Source organism: Oenanthe melanoleuca, chromosome 7 (genome assembly GCF_029582105.1).
Source record: "Oenanthe melanoleuca isolate GR-GAL-2019-014 chromosome 7, OMel1.0, whole genome shotgun sequence".
Taxonomy (NCBI): Eukaryota; Metazoa; Chordata; class Aves; order Passeriformes; family Muscicapidae; genus Oenanthe; species Oenanthe melanoleuca.
This window is the reverse complement of record NC_079341.1, coordinates 2,099,817-2,121,500: the sequence shown is the minus strand read 5'-3', so window position 1 is coordinate 2,121,500 and position 21,684 is coordinate 2,099,817. Positions and strand designations below refer to the sequence as shown.

Sequence of the window (21,684 nt, the reverse complement as noted above, 5' to 3'; positions counted from 1 at the left end):
CAATAGAATAAAGGCACATCTCACCCTCTCTGTGAAGAATCTTCTCCCCAATCCACTGGAACTGCTGTTTCATTAAAAAAAAAAAAAGAAAAAAATGCAGCCACCCTCTGCATTTGGAGTAACAGAATGGCTTGGGTTGGAAGGGACCTTCAAGACCATGTTATTCCAACCCCTCTGCCATGGGCAAGGACACCTTCCACACTATCCCAGGTTGCTCAGAGCCTCGTGGAAGATCTCACACACACATCCTCATCACACAGGGCCTGCCCATCCCATTTACCATCAGAACAGTTATTTCAAGACCTGAAGATGGCAAAGGTGCATGTTTTGCTCAAGTCTCCAGCATAAAAATGACATTTTCCCCTCTCTCTCATCATTAGTAGAAGTAATTTGTTTGTACAGAGATAAACAAGGCTACAAGAAAGCAATGGATACTTTAACCATGTGGAATATCTTTCACAAAGGGCTGAATGAGCTTCATAATGGAGCTTAAACAGAAAGAATCCATTTTACTCTCCGGGCTTCAGCATTTCTTTTGACTATTTGAGTGATATCATGAAGAACAGAGCAAACCTGGTGCCTGCTGCAGAGTGTGGATGCCCCATTGCTCTGTAAGGTCTGTGCTGTGATTCCCAACGTACCTGGGATCCAAACATTTTTCTGCCCTGTCATCTGGAGCGGTTAATGGACTCTCTTGCTTATTTAAACATTTAATGCTCTTCTGATGCCCAAATTATGCCTGTTTCCTGTGATGGATTAGCACAGAATACAGCAGTAACAATTTTCTGCAATCTGCAGAATATCAAATTTTGATTACTTCAGGAGGAAAAAGTAAAGTTATAAGCAAACTGATTGATAAGGAGCAGAGGAATACTTCATGTGGTGGCTCACTGGGAGCCTTGATGAATGCCTGGCAGGACTGTGATGAGTCCCCACAGAAGACATGCAATAACTCTGAGGAGATTTAAGGTATTTATTGCTCAAATAAAACAAAACCAAGTGACATGAGTAGGTGAAGTAGCACCGAGTGATTACAATCTGCTGATCAAGACCAAGTGCAATTCCAATTTTTTTGCAGAGCAAAAAACCCAACTAATTCTCCAGCTTGCCTACAGAACACTGATGGTTATTTTGGGAATTTTCTTCAATGAGAAATAGGGTTGTTCCAGAGTCAAGTCTTTATGGTGGATTATCTTCTAGTTAATACTGGCAGTTGTTCTGCTTTTGGGTGGCAAATTGTTTAGCAGTATCTTCTTAAGATAAAATGATAGTATATATATATATTTTTATCTATCTATCTATCTATCTATCTATCTATCTATCTATCTATCTATCTATCTATCTATCTATCCCATAAAGCTACAATACATATAAAATATATAAGGTTAGACTGGATGGTCTTGGAGGTCCTTCCCAACCTTAATGACTCTGTGACTTTCTCTCTCTCTACATGCACACATTCCCTGGCCCCACACCCTTCCAGCAGCAGCTTTTCCAGCTGTGAGACTGAGAGGAATTCCCAAAGGAGCATCCCTGACCTGGTGCAAGCACTGCCTTCTGCTCCACAGCAAGGTGTGGAGAGAGCTCCTCTGAAGGGATGAACTGCTCTCTCCTCAATTACAAATCTCTCTCGTTCAGGGCTTCCACAGCAATAACATGTCAACAATCTCCTTGTGATGGCAGAGGCAGATGTGACCCCTTCACTCTGAAACAGCTGCTGAGCTGTGTCTCTGTGAGAATCCCTAAAGCTCTCCCTGAGTGCAAAGAGTCTTTGCATTAAACGCATCTTCCCCAAAACAGTTCAGACTGAGGGAACCCTCTGAGAGACACAAGGAAGGAAAAAAGCCACCAGTGAAGAGCATGATGCATTTGAAGGGAGGGCTGCATCAGAAGCACCTTCTTCTTCAGAGGAGGAGCTCACTTGAGCCCACAGTGCTGTTTTGCTATTTAAAAAGGCACTTGCAGTTAAGCGGTGAAGAGAACTGCTCTTTTTTTATTTTCAGTTTACCATTTCTGGGTGGGGTTGATGGATGTTTTGGACAGAAGAGGCTGAAAGGAGGCTTTGTGAGCCAGGATGATTAAAACAGTTGTCTTGAGCTGAGTTTGTCTATTGTGAAAAGAAGTGGGGGAGACTCCAAGCAATCCATCAGCAATCCACCACCAGCAGACGCAGGCACTGATTAGACACGACAGCTTTGCAACAGGTTTGAAATCAAAGTGCAGTAAAACTAGCCTGGCTGGCTGTGTGTGGTTGGGAAAGCTGCCCAGGAGCTACAAGGATCCTGAAGATTTCCAGCTTTTCCAACTCCAAGAGTTGGAAACACCAGTGGCCTTGGTGGCACTTGGAGGATAAAGAAGATCCTGGCAGTAAAACAAAGGATGCTTAAAACTCTCAGTCTGAGAACATGATGGATTTGGAGGATCTGACACCTCTGATGTGGTATTTAGGACTTGGCAATGCTGGGTCAAGGGTTGCACTCGATGATCTTGGAGGGTTTTCCCAACTTTACCCATTCCATGAATACATGGTATTTTAGATGCAAAGCAAAACCCAAAGGCAGGGTGTGTATTCCCAGCTATCCCAAACAGACCATGCAAGAGCAAAGCACCTGCTGCCTTCCCTGCTTGGACCTTCTGGGGCCATCACATATCCCAGATCACCTGCCCTCTGCAGATAATGCTTAGGATGAGGCTCCTAAGCTGTATCAACCCATTTAGTTTACTGCAAAATGCTCTCCCACCCTGAAGGAAAAGGAATTAGTGATTATTCTGAGATCTAAACAATGTGACAGACTTAGCTGGATATTTTGCACAGCTTTTATAGTAAGGAAAAAAAAAGCTATTGCTGATGTGATCTGGCAATTAAAATATTTTCCATCTGACCAACACCAAGGGTCAGAAGGAGCTCTATAGAATTCCTGAGCATTTGTTTTTTAGTTACTGGATGAACCAGAATGGATGGAGAGCTGAGAACTGCTGGGTGAGACCCTAAATTGCATCTTGGTGGGAATCTGATCCCAGTCCCTGGGAGCTGAGTGCCAGCAGTCCCAGCAATCCTGATGTTTGCTTATGGTCTGTCTTTTGGGAATTCCTTCTGAAGGATACAACAACCTGGCAGCTACCTCCAATCCTGCCTGGATGCTTGGAAAAAAAGCTCCAGCTCCCTCAGAGATCAAGTGGGCAGCAGCCCCTTAACAGGAACTGGTCTATGAGCTACCACCACATGTCTAATTAATGACCCTGCCGGTCGCAGCTGGAAGAGCTGAGCTGGGGGTGATTAATTAAATTAGCTGGCAGAGGAAATTACAGTGGAAAAGCCAAAGTTTGATTGCTCCATAATTAACCACAGTGCAAATAATATCTGCATCTATAACTTCCAGCGATGAGATCAGAAGCCAATTGAATTTGGCACTGATTGAAGCTGTAAATATCCTGTGGTGAAAAATGATAGGTTTGTTCTGAAGGGAAAACTTACAGAAATGGACATCCAGCGGATGCAGGAGGGGAGCAGGGGACAGGGAGGAAAGAGCACTGGAATTAGATCTTGATCTCAGCTGATTTCTGCAGTTTTCTGCAGTGATAAGAGGACTCAATGTGAAACAGGAAGAAATATTTTAAAATCTGAATGCTCTGAAATTCCTTAGCAGAGCTTTGGTGAATCTGGAAAGCAAAGGCCACTGAGATCATTCCATCCCTTGCCTTGCTCCACACTCTGTGTTTCCTAGTGCTGGCAGTCACTGCTTTCCTGAAGAAATACCCAGTCCAAACACCTCCCTGCTCCTACATCCTCCATCCCATACTCCTGCTCTTAGGAGCAGTTTTTTGAACTACAAGAACACATTTTTCCCAGGAGATCACCTCCAAATGCCTGCAAACCCCTCCATCCCCCTCTAAATCATTATCATTTCATTAACCCCCTTAAGCATCTCCTGCTACTCACTGAAGACTTGAAATATTTCTTACCATTCTTCTCCAAAAATCTCTATTTTGGCAAGTTATGGTCACAATATGTACCCATCTCAGTCCTGCATCATGTTGGATTACTGTGAGTTCCAACCCTGTTCCACTGCTGGTGAGTTCTGGCTTAAAGAAAGCTCAGGTTTTTTAACTGTGGTTTGAAATGCAACCCCCCAAATCCCCAAAGGAGCCAAGATTTATTTCCACTCTTTTCAAACTGCTACCCAATGTACTCTTTTCACAAAAAACTGCATGATCCAGAAAAGATTTAGGTTTTATTTTTTTGAAGCAGTAAAACTAATTTTCCTGAGAGTTGAGTAAAGTGTACTATATACACAGTATTTCCTATTTTGTGTGTTTTATACTTATTTTTACGCACTATCTTGGATTTATCAAGGATATTATATATATGCTTGATAAATTCTTGAGAAATGAGCTTGATAAAATATATACTTGACCATATTATATTTACTTGGTAGTATGTTTCTCCAAAGGGAATCCACTTTGTGTGGATCAGAATCATCCCATGAACCAAATTTGTGCCAAAACATTCCTGAGGATATTGGCACCAACTTGGCCATCAAACCCTCCTCACCAGGGCACCCCTGGTACAAAAAAAAATTACAATTCCACAAAAAAAACACCAGCACAATATTTAATTGCGAACACACAAGTCCTGCTCTGCTTCGCCATTTCTTTATGAAAATCTGGGGAATGATAAACCCAGCTCATTCTTTCATGCTGCTTTATTACTCCTGGCTGACAACACAACTTTTTGGGGTGCCCTGAGAGCCTTCCCTGTAAGCTGGGTTGGTTCCTGCACGTCCCATTTTGGCAGGGAGATGGTTTGGCTGTAAATAATGCAAACCAAACCTCTCCCCCAGGATGTCAAATGTGCTTTTCTCTTACAAAATACCACATTTGTTGTTGGAGGCTCTCTTCCTTCTACTTCTGTGGCATCCCATGTTCTCCTCTGCCTCTTATTCCACATCTCAACACACACTTTGGTATCAAATGAGCTGTGGTGACTCCACAAAAATGCAAATATGGCAACAAACATCAGCTACAAATCAGCTTTGGACACGTATTAATTTCAGGAGTCCCAAAACTTTGTCAGAAGAGCCATTCTCATCTCTCATTTCACTTGGAGCACTCCCCTCACACATCCCTAAACCTTGCCTGCTCCTTCACATCTCCCAAACACTCCATGATGTAAAACACACCCTGTCCTTAAAATGTTGATGACTGATTTTTAACAAATAAAACTCTGCATTTCAAAGTGTCCTTTGGCTCATGAGTTTATCAAGCCTCCAAAGACATTTGTGTGATGGTGTCCACAGCTGAAACCAGAGCTGGGAGCACCTACCCAAACCAAACTGGAGTTCCACCACTCCAAATGGCAATTGCAGTAGTATTTCAAATAATAATATTTATTTTAAACACTAATAATATGGTTTTAAATAATAATAGTTTAACTTTTCTCCTTGATCAGAAGGACTGAAGTTATCCCAATTATTTTCTGTAGCTGTTTTTTTTTTATTTTCCACCTTTTTGCCTGAATGCAACAGGTGAACTCAAGGAAACTCAGGAATCTATTTAGGGCTGGTCTGAGCTGTGGAAGGACAAGTGGCCAAAGCAGATCTGGTCTGGAAAGGCTCAGACAGGAGCAGAAACATTACTAGCAAAGAGTTAGAGCTGCAAATTTTGGCTTCTTGAGATGAAAAAGTACAAAAGTCAACTTCTGAATATCTTCTTTTCATAAGACACCCTTCAGTTTTAGCACACAGTGACACAATCCTGTTCTTTCCACTTGCAGAGGAGCCTCAGAAGCATTCCTGGGGTTGTGATTTAATTTTATGTGCGCCTCAGTTTCCCAAGCCTGGCTGGTGCTGTACAGACAAGTGAAAATACAATAAAAACATCCCTTTGGAAATTCTGACCTGGATGAAACCAGGAAAATGTAAATCTTTTGGAGGAAAAGCCAAGTTAGCAGGAAGATTTCTAGGCCATGACATAATCATCTGTTCAGCATGAAGGCTTTTTGAAGCTGGGCCCACGCACACCTTTTGAGGCTCACCAATTACCAAGACACGGCTTCTTCTCTCTCCCCAAATTCTCACACAAAAAATGCCTCAGCGACAGCACTTTGCTCTGTCTGCACAATCTGGTTAATAGGCATAGGGAGGGGTTTCATCTCCTCTAATTCCTGCCTCCCACCCCTCACCTGTGCTCCCCTCAGCACATTTCCACCCATTCATTAATTATTTGAAAGCTGCTCTGGTTTCTCCTGGTCACTCATTTCTGCTGTCCCCCACTCCAGCACCCACACATTGAAAAATCCAGCTGGAAGAGCATTATCCCAGATGAACAGAGAATATTTGAGAGCTGTGGGGAACCTGCATTTGGGCTGCTGTGTATATCAAGTTTCAGTCCAGTCAAAAGCCAGCACCATCTTTTCACTGCTGCCCTTTTCATTTAGTTATCTTACTGAAGTCTTATCTCCCCAGTCCCTTGCCATAGGCTACCAGCTTCCTGCAGAGCCAGAAACAAAGCTCAGTCTTAAACAAAGGGGGGAAAAAAGGGAAAAAAGCACAAAAGAAAGTTGGTCACAGTTACTGTTAGGGAGCCCTGCAGGTTCTGTAGACAGGACCAAAGCGAGGGGATGCTGCTGCTTCTGTGCCTCGTGTCACCGGCCAGCAAAGCCACCAGGAGCACAGAGAGGCACTGCCTGCCTTCAAAGCACCCCCAGCACTGCCTTCAGCCATCTCTGCTGTCCCAGGAGCTCAAACACATCCATCCACACGGCTGAAATGGGCAAAAACCAGGAGGAACACAGTGTCCATCACTGCTGACAACGCCAAGTGCTTGTGGCTGTGGTCACAACCTTCCTGTGACATCCCACCCAGGGAAAAGATCATCCTATGGACCACCTCCCATCATCTCAGATTTACCCACAATCAGTTTATGTGTCTCTTTAACAGCAGAAATGCAGAAACAGCAAAAGGAATTTATACAGCAAAGCTCCCTCAGCACAAAGCAGGAATAAACTGGCTTTACAGCCATGTCCAGAAAGCAATTTGAATTAGGTTTGGTTAAACTGCCTTGGGGGAGACCTGGTGTGCAGAGAGGCAGATGTGACCTCAGGGCAAGGGGAATGAGAGGAACAGGTTAAACGTCAACAACACAGAAAAGCTGCAAATAAGAAGAAAATACTTTGCATATGATTTCTTTCCAATAGAATAGGTATTTTTCAATCTGCTGGGTGTTTCCCCAAGTGCTTGACTCACAGTACTTCCCAAAATACTTCAGTTCTGACCTGGGCACCTCATAACAGCTGATGCTTGGCATTGGGCACTTTTTAACTCAATAGCTTTATTTTGGCCTTTTTAGTATTATTAATACGAGTTCCAGCCTTGCAAATAGCTGAATTTCAAGAACAAACAAGTGACCAATGCTCTCCCTTCTGGAAATAACTAACGAATAACTGGTGAAAGAGCACCCTGGTAAGGCTGCCCAATGCTTTAGACAGCAAACTTCATTTTCCAGTTGCTTTTAGCTTGCCATATTTAAGATCAGACTCTCCACATCTACTCCTCAGGTGCTGTGGAGTAGCACATATGTGCATCCACACACGTGGTGTGCAATTTAATGCCAGTGTTGATGATACCCAGGAATTTTCTGAGGAAAAACTAACCCACAGTAGTTTCCATATGACTCCTTTTCAGTGATCCTGGCCTTTGGCCATCAGCCTCATGTAAGCCATGTTTCCCCTCAAGTTATAAATTCACCATCCATTTTTTTCCCATCTGAAATTAAAATGTTGTTCTAATTAGCCCTTCCATTCCTCTGCTGTAGCTCCACACTGACCCAAGCAGCTTCTAATAAACACAGTGATGGTTTTGTCTCTGTTAGTGTGCTCTGAATTGACCTTTTCAAGTGGCTTTTGGCCAAGCAGATGTGAAGTCCACTGAAGACACATTGGTCTTGAAATCTCTCTGGCTCTGGTAGGTGCTTGGGAGGGAACTAACACAAGAAGAGAAATCATCAGTCCGTATCTAAAGCAAAAGTTAAGCTTGAAACCAAGACCCTACATGGTGTGGAGACCTTCAGGACAGGCACTTATGCACAGTGAGAGCCAGATGGGCTCTTATTCCAGCAAACAAAAAACAAAAACAAGAAAAACAAAAACCAACCAAACAAACAAACAACAAAAAACACAAAGAAACAGCAAAAAACAATCACTTTTTCTACTGCTGCTGATTATCAACTTATGAACACTCTTTTCCCCAAAAAAATCCTCCTTTTTGAGTCCAGAAGTCAAATCCTAGATTTTTCCAACTTTAACAGCTCATCAGCTTATTTTTTTAGGGATTTTCAGCTTAACTTGGTACTTTTCAGCGTGGCAGCCAAATCCACAGAGAAGGAGAACCCAAATTTGCCAACAATCTCATTGGATTGAAGGTACCTGGAGCTGACCGTGCCTCCAAGGGACACTTTCCACCATCCCAAGCTGCTCCAAGCCCTGTCCAGCCTGGTTTTAGACACTTCCAGGGATTCAGTGAAGTGGTACTGATGCTATTTAGATTGAAAAGAAGAACAGCACTGTGGCTTTTTAATAAATGCTTTCATAATCTATACTAGGAGACAGAAGCACTTTTTTTTGCAGGTTTCTCTTTCACCACCACCGAGAAAAATAACAATTGTAATAATTATTGCAAACCAGGTTCCTGTTTACCGAGAGTCTGAGCTTTTATCAGAGGCAGCTTTGCACACAAGAAAGGTGCAGCTGAGCCGGGGAGCATTTCATCTAAAGCACTCATTAACTTGGACAAGCGGGGTCGAGGGTGTTGTGGCTGTTTTGTTTTGATTTTTAATCATGCAGGCATCTCCCAGGCTGCCGTACAGCACTGGTGTTTTACCGGATCAGCTCCTGGGTGACAAGGGCTGCCAAGCAGCTGCAAGGACAATAAAACTGAATATTACTACTACTACCACCACCACCTTTCATCTTTGGAGTATTACTACTACTACCACCACCACCTTTCATCTTTGGAGTATTGCATTTGTGCTTGCAAGGTTTCCAAAACGCTGAAGCCTGACCAGCAGCCACCCAAGCTGATATTCCACTCGCCTCACTTTGCTCTTCCTGTCAGATGCATTTCCTGGAAGCTACTGGCAAGTGACAATTTCATTTTTTTTTGTTCAAATTTAATTGCAAACCAACCCAACATGGAAGCAGATGAAGGGTTCACTCCTCCAGCTGTAGCCTGGAGTTTACTGGCAGCAGTGAATCAGTCTCTTTATTTATAATGTCTGCGTCGGAGAATGCGATGCCGCCGTAACTAATAATTTATCCATTTTCCTCATTATCTCCATGAAATATCTGCTGTCCAAAAGACTAGCTAATAGAACTCCAGCTCACTGGGAGTCGTGCTGCTCAGTGGAGTTCAGCCACCAGGAAGAGCAGGAGCGAGTTTTTATTGATCCCTTCCCAAAGTCCAGGCTGGAATCCTTAAGCCAAATCTTAAGTCAAACCTGCAGTCCCCAAGCAGCTGCTGGGCCGCAGCAGCCCAGCTGTCTAAACTTTATTGGCAGCAAATGTCACTCTTGCACACGAGCTGCCTGCCTGGAAGAGCCAAAGGCACATCTTGGGCTATCACATCCCATCACGTTCCCCGACGAGATGTGAAAACCGGAATGGGAAACGTCAACAGAGTCGGGGCGCGGCGAGGAGCGGGGCATGCCCGCTGACAGGAGCGCCGCCCTGACAGAGATGGGCTTGGAGTTGCAATTAGTGGCACTGTCATTTTCGGCCGCTCCTGCCAATTAATTAAGCCTGTCAAATGGAAAAACAGCGGCATTCACATGATAATTTATATCGGGAGAGACTGGCCCCGGCAAAGCCGCCGCTGCCGCCAACAAAATCCCCTCCGAGCGCTTCAGGAAAAAAAAAATAATAAAAAAAATATATAAAGAAGTGGAAAGGGGAGGGGGGGGGAAAGAAAGAAAGAAAGTTAAACTGTCCTTGTTATAATTGTTAACTCTGATCGCTCAAGTAGAAGATGGGCTGATTAAAACTCCAAACGAGCCCCCAGCTCGCTTAAATCTCAGAGTCCGGAATGATAGAATCAGAGGAGTTTATTCATACCATTAAGCCCCAGAGAACTTAATTGAAAGAAGAGCATAGCCTGGACCTTGACAAGCGGGAGGTCACAGTAATTGCTGCCGGACATATTTAACATTAAGATAATCAGGCCATTAATTACCCTTTGGATCATTAAATCAGCCAGTTGCAAAATGAAATTTCTGCCTCTATTACTCACTTGAGAGACCACAGGGGTGGCTTTTAATTTATCAGTGAGCTTGAGATACAAAGGACCAGGCTTGGGGAGGAAGGAAAAGGGGGAGAAAGGAGGGGGTTTGCTTCAGCAGAGGCAGGAATATCAATCCGCCATGCTTGGTGATCGTGGCAAATTAACTAGGTAAGATAACCTCAGCTTCTAAAGGCAGAAGCTGGGGGTATGTAAATAGATGAGGGCAGACAGGGAGATCAGAGCCTGCACACCACTTAGCAGGATAATAAAGGAAATCATCCTTGATTATCAGTGCTAATTTGGACACTGCCGGTAGCTTGTTATGCGTGTTCTGAGTAGCATTTAATTAATTCAATTGCTTGTTAATGAGGGAAGTGACATGTGGGGAGCAGATGCCACCCAACTGCAGATGGGTTCTGGTCAGCCCTTCACAATAAAATCTTTTTTTCTTCTTCTTTTTTTTTTTTTTTTTTTTAATTTATTTTTAAAAACCCCCTTCCCCCAGCCCTGGAAAGGAAAGGTGTCAGGCGTGGAGGAGCAGTGAAAAGGCACAAAACACTGACCTCATCAGGCCAAGATCTGCCACGGAGCTGGAGCTGATAATCATGGATAGAGAGGTACCTGTGCTCCCTCAGGCCCCATTCATTCCTTCTGCCAGGAATCCAGGGCCAGCAAACTGATGGCCAGAAGGATCAAGGGGTGAGGGAGATGAACACAGCAGCCCTACAAGATCCAGGATGTGAGAGTAGGATCTGAAGCACTCCGTTTCTCTGGGCTTGCCCTTTATTTATGATGAAGGAGTAATTAGTTTTACAAAGAAAAGGATTAATATTTTCATGGAAGGCACAGTGTAATATTTTTCATCCAAGTCACTCCCCAGTGACCAGCTCAGCGTCACAGTCGCTCGCCTCAGAGCAGCACAAGCCAGGCTTTGGTGCAGGACTGTAAAACTCAGCTCAATACAGTGCAGCTGCATAATGTTGTCTCTGACACCATTAAACTGAGTTCATTAGTGAGCAAGGATCACACTGGATCTCCCCTTGGAAGGTGAGAGCCAATTCCCCATATTGCTGGCTCCCAACTCACGGCTGCTCAGCCAGTGCTGGATTTTCCTGTAACCCTTGGTACCCAGAATAAGCAGGGAAACTGCTGAGCAAACAGACCTGAGCACAACTGCTCAGTTAAGCCCCAGTTAAAGAGCTTAAAACTGCCTGAACTTCTGCACTCATCCCTCAATTCAAAAATACGGTTTTAATGGAGTCGGACATTGCACCTATTTGTGAATATTCCTGAGAAGATGCTGAAATGGTGGAGCCCTGTCTGTGTGCAGTTAATGCAGATATTTGGCGTTGTTTGAGTAGCAGAACAGGAAGTGTGGCTGTGATATGACCCTGCCTTCCCTCAGCTTGCCCGTGGTGGAGGTGGCACATCCACCCCAACACTCCCAGGGAGACAGAGATGGAGTCCTTGGGAGCTCAGGAAGGAGGCTGAGGGAGCAGACAACCATCTCCTGGAGAGCCAGAGGGATGGGGCAGCTTGACTCATTTGAAAAAGGCCAACACCACCTTGGGTGGCAAATGAGTCTGCAAACCAGAAGCCACATGAGCACAGGACAAAGCAAAACAAGTGAGGTGTGTCCAGAAAAACCTAAACATCTGGTAGGAGATGGACACACCGGTGCAGAAGGCAAAGAGGTCCCAAGCTGGCTTCCCCACATCCCCAGCATTCCTCCAGGGAGCTGCTCAGCCCCACAGGGCTCCTCCAGCGCTGCACCACTCCACAGCAGCGCTGTGAGAGCGTGCTTAAACAGTATCAATAGCAATTAGAGGGAGAACCCTGATCCCATCCCCAGCCCCAGTTAATTGTCGCAACATTGATTTACTCTAATTTGACTTCTCACTCCAAATTAAAGCCGCATTACCCAAGGAGGGACCGCAGGCTAGCTCCCCCTGCTCGCCCCCTCCCCTCCAAGACAATAAATTTCATATTGAATACACTTGGAAAAAAAACCTGGCGGTTGTTGCAGGATCCATACTGAAAGATCTTTGTCCTTTTCCCACTCTTTTTCTTTTTTTTCTTCCTGCGAGTAATTAAAAGATGCTTTTCTTGACTAATGATCCCCCTGTTTAGGAATGGGAAGTCGATACTCCTTCACCAGCAGTCAGCTTCAATTTGTCACAGGCCTCCCGAAGTTTGAGCGGCGTTCTCGGGGCTGCTGGTAATTGCTGGAACCAATTACCAGCTCTCCAGAGCTGACCTCATCAGGGACCCACAGACACCAAGCTCAGGGGCCAGCAGCTCTCTGTTCCCTTTCACACTCAAGTGTTTGCCTGTGCTGGGGTTTTCCACTGCTCCCCAACTTTCTGTGCTCACCAGAGCTCGTGTTTATTCCTCCTTCCTCCCCGAAATCCTGGCAACACCCTCAGCTCTGCCTCGTGCCACTTCCTTGGGGATCCCACCACAGCTGTGCTCCCAAATCCTTCCAGTTCAGTGCCAGAGGCCACCCTTGGGTGTTGCTTTTCACTGACAGGGGCACTTAGATCTGCCTGTGGAATTCCAGGATGGTCTGGGTTGTAATGGGCCTTAAAGCCCATCTCATCCCACCCCTGCCATGGGACACCTTCCACTAGACCAGGCTGCTCAACTCTCCAACCTGCCATGACCTGGAATATATTAATATCAGAGGATATACCTGGGAAATATATCCCTGATCAATGCTGGAGGGATAATGCCTTTTGCTGAAGAGCTCCCAGGCTTTGAATCTTACATACCCTCCAATCTCAGAACCTTTCTGGCCTTCAAATTAAGTGTCCAGGTTTATCCTTTCCCATGATATGCTTGGATGAAGAATCTGAAGTGCATTTGAGTGGGCTAGAAAAGGACAGCAGTATCTCATGTGGTTTAATCACAGAATCTCCTGAACTGGAAGGGACCCACAAGGATCATTGATCCAGCTCCTGTCCCTGCACAGACACCCCAGCACTCCCACCCTGTGCATCCCTGAGCTCATTGTCCAAACACTCCTGGAGCTCTGGTAGCCCTGAGCCTGTGCCCATTCCCAGGGAAGCCTGGGCAGTGCCCGGCACCCTCTGGGGGAAGAACCTTTTCCTAAAATCCAACCTGAACCTCCCCTGACACAGTTCCAGCTGCTCCCTGGGGTCTGTCTCTGGGCACAGAGAGCAGAGGTGGGAGTTGTTCCTCATGGGGAAGGTGCAGGCCATGGTAAGGTCTTGAACTGGATAAAATCTTGTTTTTGAGTGGGCAAAATTACTAAAGGAAAGCTGTACTCACAGCCTAGCACAGCTGTTTAAGATTCCTTGATTATGCCACAACCTAGAGTTGCTGTTTGGCAATTCCTCCTGCCAAAAACCATCTCCATGGATCCCTCCACCCTTTCCTCTACTCCTCAGAAACACGCAGGATGCCACTGCAGGCATAGAATGATCAGTGCCAACTTCTCCCAGGCTGAAGGGACTGCTTTGAAAGCCACATCAAGACTTTCAGGTTCCTTTTAGTGCAGCCTGTGAACACTCCTTGAGCCTCCCAGCCCAACTATTCAGTATTTGTGGAGCAGCTCATTACTCTTTTTTTGTGTGTGCCTAGAAATCTGTGGGTTTCCACTGCTGGCTTCATCTCCAGTAGACAGACACAACATGAAAAGGTGAAACCCACCTGAGCCCCTCTAAAAGTGTCTGTTAAGGGCCCATCACAGAACCAGATTCCCAGAATGGTTTGTGATGGGAGGGACTTTCAGAACCATCTCCATCCTGCCCCTGCCATGGGCAGGGACACCTTCCACCATCCCAGGGTGCTCCAAGCCCCTGGACTTGGACACTTCCAGGGATCCAGGGGCAGCCACAGCTTCCCAGGGCCTGCCCACCCTCCCAGGGAACAATTCCTGCCCAATAATCCCATCCATCCCTGCCCTCTGGCAGTGGAAGCCATTCCCTGTGTCCTGTCCCTGCCCAAAGTCCCTCTCCAACTCTCTTGGAGTTGCCCCTTCAGTCCCTCAACAACAACAAAAGGAAGGTTTGTTTAACTCTCCTTTCAGGGCCATTTTAGCTGCTTCCAATAGAATTCCTCATGCAAAATTCCAAACAGCAGTGAGAACATGGAAAGCAGAGCCTCTACCTGAAAAACTTGAATTTATTTTCTCGCCACAGCTTGGACAGAAGGACTGTGATGCTGGCAGAGACCAGAGGGAAGCACAAAAGGAGGCATACACTTGGAAAAAGCAGAACTTTCTGGTATTTATGTGAAAAATTGCATTTCAGTCCCTGCTGCAAACAGCAGAGGAATGGGAGCAGCGAAGATTGCAATTCCTTTGTGGGAAAATTTCCACATCATCCTAATTCTGCTTCTTCTAGCACCTCTTTTATCACATAAGCGTGAACCTGGACACAGAGCTAGAAAATCTTATTTATAAAATGAATCTTTTTGTCCAAAAATGTTGCAGTGCAGGAGAGAGAGTGCAGTGCTATCAGTGACAATCAGAATCAGCTGAATATAACCATGAAAATGCACAGAAACAAAGTGGAGAATTAAAACAAGCCCTGAGTATGAAATACTAAGAGAAAAATGTTGATTTTTCTGGAAATAAAATTCAATCCCAAATGAATTATTAATTGAAATGGATGGTACTCTCTTCATCACAGTCACACGGATTTTAGATTTTTTTGTGATATTTATTATATGACTACTGAAATAATGTGATTTTTCTTTTTCTTTAACAGAATTCCAATTGAGTGCAAGCATTTTCCTTTCAGGTGTTTAGAACTATTGCTCCATCTCACCTCAGCAGTAAAGAGCAACATATATTTGTGAGATAAAATATTATAAAATCTCTGTATTAAAATGATACTAATGACTGAAAGTTCATTTCAATCTACGTGATAAAATCATTGTATCTAATAATATACAGGTATAGAGCAGACATCCCATTTCTGCCTGAAACAAAACCTCTCTTTGGGGCTCCCTGAGCACTTTTAAATGCACAGCCATTCATCTAAGTAGGCTGATTAATGTAGTGGCTTCATTCTCGAAGATGAACCAAAGGTGGCACCACAAATTCATTTTTCAGGGCTAACGAAATAATGCAATAAGAAACAGTTGACTTCATTCCACACAACAGCACAAACCCAGCCCTCCACTGCAGGAGGTGGCCCAGGAACAGTGATCCTTCCACCTGATCCAAAAGTGGAGAAAGCATTCTCCAGTTTGACACTGATCAGATTAACTGAGCACAGGTAGGACAACACATCACAGGAAGATTTTACCTGTGTGGAGTTATGAGAAGCAGGTAAAATGCTGCTCTCAAAAGAAACACCCCCCCAGCAACTCATGGTTTCACTTAAATCACACACACAAGAAAAGTAATCAGGACTTGGAACACCCCTGAGCAGAACCAAAGACCTGACAGCCAGGTACAAACCCCCTGAAACTCTGAAGGGAGATTATGAATGGCAAACTGATAGTCCAAGAGGCAGGAGCTTCGTGGCCCAGTGAGACAAAGGAGCACATGACAGGGCAATTCAGATGGAGGAAGAAGCAGGCGGGAGGTTTCCATCTCTCACTGAACAGAAAAGTGCAGAGCTGCTGAGGAAACCCTCATAGGAGTGAGAAAGTAACAAGGCCACTCAACTTTTGCCACCCTCCCTCTGACACACACTCCTCCTGGCATGCAGTGAGGACAGAAAGAATGACTTTTCCACAGGAGAATTCCAAAGCGGCAGCGGCACGCGCCGGGCGAGGCAGGGCAAGCCAAAACCCACCTGGTGGAGTCTGGGGAAGGCTTCACGTGGCCTTGGCTGTTCTCCTCCCACACACTGTTGGCCAGCTCGTTGCCAATGGCTGACATGACCTTGATGAGCTCGATGGGCCAATCGTCCAGGTCCAGGGAGCGCACCCGGGACAGGTGCGTGCCGAGGTTGCGGTGGATCCCTGAGCATTCGATGCAGATGAGGGCTCCCAGGTTCAGGCTGGCCCAGTCGGGGTCTGCAGGACAAGGGACACAGCAATTAGGACAAGGCAACACCCAACAGAACCTCCTAGCTGCTGTTGGTGCATGAAGGTTTTGGCTCCAGGGGTGTCTTGTCCTAAAGTGCAGCTGGGAGGTTTTCCAGGGTCATCTCTTCTGGAGATGGCAACCCTCTGGAGAAAACCTCAAGGAGCAAAAGAATATAAAGTGTGGTGTCACAAAAGACCTGGAATGGTTGGATGGATGGGCAGAGTCCAATAAAATGAAGTTTAATAAATGCAAGTGCTGCATTTTGGCCTCCATAACCCCCTGCAGTATTACAGGCTGGGGATGGTGTGGCTGGACAGTGCCCAGGCAGGAAGGGGCCTGGGGGGACTGGTCAACAGCCAACTGAACATGAGCCAGCAGTGTGCCCTGGTGGCCAAGAAAGCCAATGGCCCCTGGCCTGGCTCAGGAATGGTGTGGCCAGCAGGAGCAGGGAGCTCATTCTTCCCCTGTGCTTGGCACTGGTGAGGCTGTACCTTGAGTGCTGTGCCCAGTTCTGTCCCCTCAGCTCAGGGAGAACCTTGAGATGCTTGAGCGCATCCAGAGGAGGAACAGGGCTGGTGAGGGGCTTGGAACAGAAACCCTGTGAGGAACGGCTGAGGGAGCTGGGGCTGTTCAGCCTGGAGAAAAGGAGACTCAGGAGTGACCTTATCACTCTACAACTCCCTGAAAGGTGGCTGTGCTCAGGTGGGGTTGCTCTCTTTCTCCAAGCCTCACTAACAGAATGACAGGAAACAGACTTAACGCTGCGCCAAGGGAAATAGAGGTTGGGTATTAAGAAAAAGTGATCAAGTACTGGAATTGTCTGCCCAGGGAGGTTGGTGGAGTCACCATCCCTGGATGTGTTTAAAAAAAGACTGGATGTGGCACTTGGTGCCATGGTTTAGTTGAGGTGTTAGGGCATCTTGAAGGTCTCCTCCAACCCACTGATTCTGTGAAAAGATGTATCACTCCAACTCCAGTCAAAAAACCCCTATGAATCAGAGGGGAAAGGAGAAACAAAGGAAATGTAACCATGATGATGAAGCAGTGAAGAAAGCCCCTCCTTGGGAACCCAGAGCTGCTTGTAGCCAGTTGAAAGGGAAAAATGAGAAAAAAAAATAGAGCCTAGAAACAATTATCTACATCAGCTCCCTCAATAACCACGTACACCACACAGTTACGTGTGGCTCTTCCATCTGACTCCTCCCATCTCCAAAATCAGGGAGATGAACACCAAGATGGAAATGTCCCACTTGGAACAGCCCCAGTTCCAGGGGATGGGCCAGAAGAATTCCACCCTCCCAGAATAACCCCACAAAGGGAGAGACTGGGACAAACCTGACACAAGATGGGAAATTCCATTTCCCAACATGGTTCAGATCACTTTTGCCACTGTCCTGTACAAATTAAATCTAGATTTGTATGGATTGCCTTCTCTCCAACAAACATTCACTTTAACACACAACTGAAGACAGGAGAGGAATTTTTGTTGTTTTTTCCCTAACCCCCTGCTGTCAGATCTTTTTTTCATGCCTTACTCTGTGCATCCCAAAGAACTACCCCAAATGCCAAGCAGGAAAATGAGGATTAATTAAGAGGGCAGGCAATTCTTATTCCTATCTAAAAAAAAAAATTGGAGTTGACAGAAAATGAATTTCCAGCATTTCCTTCTGTTCTGAAAAATTCAGCCAAAGACTTGTCTTGACTCTGTGTAACCTAGAACTGAAAAGCTGTTTCTGGTAGCCAAAATATGTGGAAACAAAACATTTTCTAGTTCTTTGCTATGTCATCTTGGACAAAAAATAGGATAGGAAAGCTCATAATTTAAATTGTGAAGTCCCATATCTCACTGAAGGCACTGACATTTTTCAATCAGTCCATTGAAATAAAAAATAGAACCAAGAAGAAAAGTCCCCCATCTTACTCCACCTTTGGTTTAAAAGTTCCTGTCCATACCAAGTCTTATACACAATTTAATATCTACATTATACATACACAGCATTTCAGATCTCAAAAAATCAGGTGAGACCAAACTCCTGCCATGCTTTCCAAGCTTTCAGTGCAACAGCTACAACAAACTCCTTTAATTCCATAATTCTTCAGATACCTCCACTGTTGTTTTGCAAGTGGGGGAACCAGTGGTGTATCTGTAACATACTAAAAAAGCCCCCAAAACTGCAATTTGTTGGTATAAGTTTGAACACAGCAAGTAATAATTTGAAATTAGCAAACTGTGACTAGGATGAAACCCCCTGACCTGCAAAGGTCAGGGTTATCCTCACAAAAATTCAAAGTGCAATGAGCTCTAGGAGGCATGAACTCAGACAGAAGCAAGAGAATGGAATACCAACTTACATTATTCCAATTATTCTGACAGAACTGGTGTTAAGGACCTGACCTCACTCCCAAATACCTCTCTACTTGAAGCACATGTAATGCATCTTGTATTGAAAAAAAACTTTAATATTCACCTGCTTCAAAGCACCAAAGAATGGTTTGGGTTGGAACAGCCCCTCAGTTGCCAGCACTGCTACTGAAGAAGTGAAGGGACTGAATTCAGGAGTCTCTCAAAACAGCGAACAGGAAGTTCCATGAAATTTTACCAAGATATTTTCAATTTCAACAATCTGACAACACACAGCTGAGTGGGAAAGTAGCAAATGAGGAAGGACAAGGGCTGAGCTCCTTATAGAAATGAAAATTCACCAATTCACACCACAGGTGATTAGAAAGCTGTAACTACTCAAAGTTGGTTTTTTTTTTACTTTTAAGATGCTACAAACCCAGCTCCCTTTTCCTGCTGATGGTGAGAGTAATTCTGAATTGGAGGATGCTCACAAGCACGTGGCAGGTGTGGACATCAAGGTAAAAGGAAGAAAAAGTCCACTTAGTGCAGCTAGAGGTGCTTTATTTAAAATTGGTCCACCAAAAAATGAGCTTTTTAGTGCCACTGAATATATCCAGATTAAAATTTTCAGCTGTTCATATTCTCAAAAATACTTGGCTTCCTCTTTCCCTGAAAGCCTCTTCCCCACTCTGACTCACACCTCTATCAGCTTCACCACTGGGTGAAAAATTGCATTTTGTGATGGGTAGGACAAGATTGCCCAAATCATTATCTCAGTGTTTGGTTTTCAATACAAAATACACCAGAGTAAGTATCAGACTCCTGGACTGGAAAACTCAGGATGAGAATCCATGCTTTTAAACCCTCCCTTACTTTCTTATACAACAGCAAAGACCTATTACATGATGTTCCAGGATGCTCCATGTTCTCCAAGTATCTTGAAATGACTCATATTTATCTTCTGGCAGAGCCAAAATCCAGAAATTCAGCTGGGTTTGCCTAAACAAGTGGATCACCTTGAGGGGCTTCTCCAGACAAAGTCAGCACTGAGACTCCACTGCTTTGGGAAAAGGCAACACCAGTTTCCTTTTGAAACATGAAATCAGACCTTGGGCACAAACTCCAGCTCCTAAAGAGCACTTTGCCTCTTCTCTTGCTCTGGGATGGGAATGTTAAAAGGAGAATATGGAATAACTTTAGCTGGAGGCTGCCAGAGGGCTGGAATGCTGGCAGCACACAGCTGCTGGGTTAACATCCAACAAGGCAGAATTCCCCAGTGAAACAAAATGCTGCAACAAGTGCTCAAAAGGCAAAGAGCTCCAGAAAGAGGAAGAATGAGACTTCTGAAGTGGAAGATTGATGGCTCCTGAATAGAGCTGAGGGATGGCAACATCCCACACTCCTGTGTTCCCAAACATCTGGCTCTGTGGAGATGCAAACAGCGTGAGAGTTCCACGGAGAGCTGGGGTTTGTGATGCTAAGTGCTCTGGGGGTAAGGACCTGCCCAGGCAAGGCAGGAGGGGAGACAAGGGAATAAAGCAAAGCCCTGCAGAAAAAGCAGCAGGCTGAGGTTCATCTCCTCTGTGTGTGTGTGTGTTTACATTTTAAGATCCATCGCTTTGAAAATATCTCACATTTTTCCAAAGGAACGACAGTGGCCTTAAAATCAGGAAGGTCAAACAGCAAGAGGAGTCAAAGAGGGTATAAATCATCTCTGAGAATAAAAACAAATCCAGCTGAGATTTCAATATCATTCCCCTGCAAGAGCTACATGACAGAGTGTTGCCAAAATGGGCTGTCCCACTCTGCCCTCTCCCAGCAATGTGTTCCTGGCACATCCCTGCTGCTGGCACCATGCATGGGGGACCAGCTTGACCCATGAGCAATCTGGCTGAAAACCAAATTGGTTGGGGGGGAAGAAAATCCAAAAACGAAAAAAAAAAAAGAAAAAAAAAGAGCACTGCTTTCTTGCACAAGCATTTCCCTGATTAAACATACAGCCTGGCTGCATAAATCCTGGGATAGGTGCATGGCTGGGGAGAGAAATGAGCCTTTGGGGATAGTGTGGAGACTGGGTAGAGCTGAGGTGGATCAGAAGGATGTTGTGGGCAAGGAAGCTGCCTGCACTGAAGGGATTGCATCTTATATATATATAATATAACTCCCCTATAAATACATGTATATAAATACAATATATTTGTGCATTTTTTAAATGTTTATCTAGTTAGCAAGGCTAGGAAAATGCCACCCACAGTGGCACAGGACTCAGCACCGCTCCCACCGTGGGCTGCTCAGGGGCAGCAGTGAGTACTTCAGATAAGCTAAATATCCATGCAGGGCACTCCCAGACCCCCTCCTCCTCATCCACAGCACACCACCTGCCTTCCTCCTGAGCTGCATCAAAGCTGTGGGGGAAATCTCAATGACTGCCAGGTCACTATGAAAACACACTAATAAATAAGACTTGGGCTCCAGGTGCTAAAATACCATTCAAACCAAGCTCTTTCCTGGTTTAGCACGTGCTGAATCACTTAGAGTGAAAGCAGAGACCAAATCATTGGTGCAAAAGCACCTGCACTTGTGTACAAATGTTCTTTTTACACTGGGGTATCAGAATGGCTTAGACCAGGAGTCAAGATCCCAAGTGGCCAATCTTTAAAAATAAAAATCACACCTGAAGAAAAATAAGTGAGTATTTTCCATTTTAAGCATGTGTAAAAATCGCAAGGAAAGTTCTGACTTCCAAATATCAAAGAAATAAAAATGCACAACTTCTCAGTCCTTCAGCTCCTACAACTAATTGCTTTAGAGCAAGAGAACTTCCTTTCTGTGGCTTTGTTGCAAACCCCTGGAACTAAAGAGCACCAGAATAATGGCCTCAGTCGGGGTTAGTGAGGTGAAGCACAGCTCAAAGTATTCCCGAGAACACTCTTCTGAACACTACGTATATGTTTTAAAAAATAAAAAAAAAAGAGGTGGAAAGAAACACAAAGGGGAAGAAAAAAAAAAACAAAATCCAAAATCAGTTTTCTAGTATCCAGATATAATGAGCAATGACTTTG

At 44.9% G+C, this 21,684-nt stretch overlaps 1 protein-coding gene across 8 annotated transcripts in view; it reads right to left on the bottom strand.

The window, feature by feature from the left end:
* Positions 1 to 21,684, bottom strand: part of AGAP1 (ArfGAP with GTPase domain, ankyrin repeat and PH domain 1) — a 304,896-nt gene that overhangs the window by 22,609 nt on the left and 260,603 nt on the right. For all 8 annotated transcript variants that reach the window (XM_056495964.1, XM_056495969.1, XM_056495965.1 and 5 more), the window contains one exon: positions 16,043 to 16,265. In XM_056495964.1, coding sequence (XP_056351939.1) covers positions 16,043 to 16,265 — 223 coding nt within the window. The remainder of the gene's footprint in view (positions 1 to 16,042; positions 16,266 to 21,684) is intronic.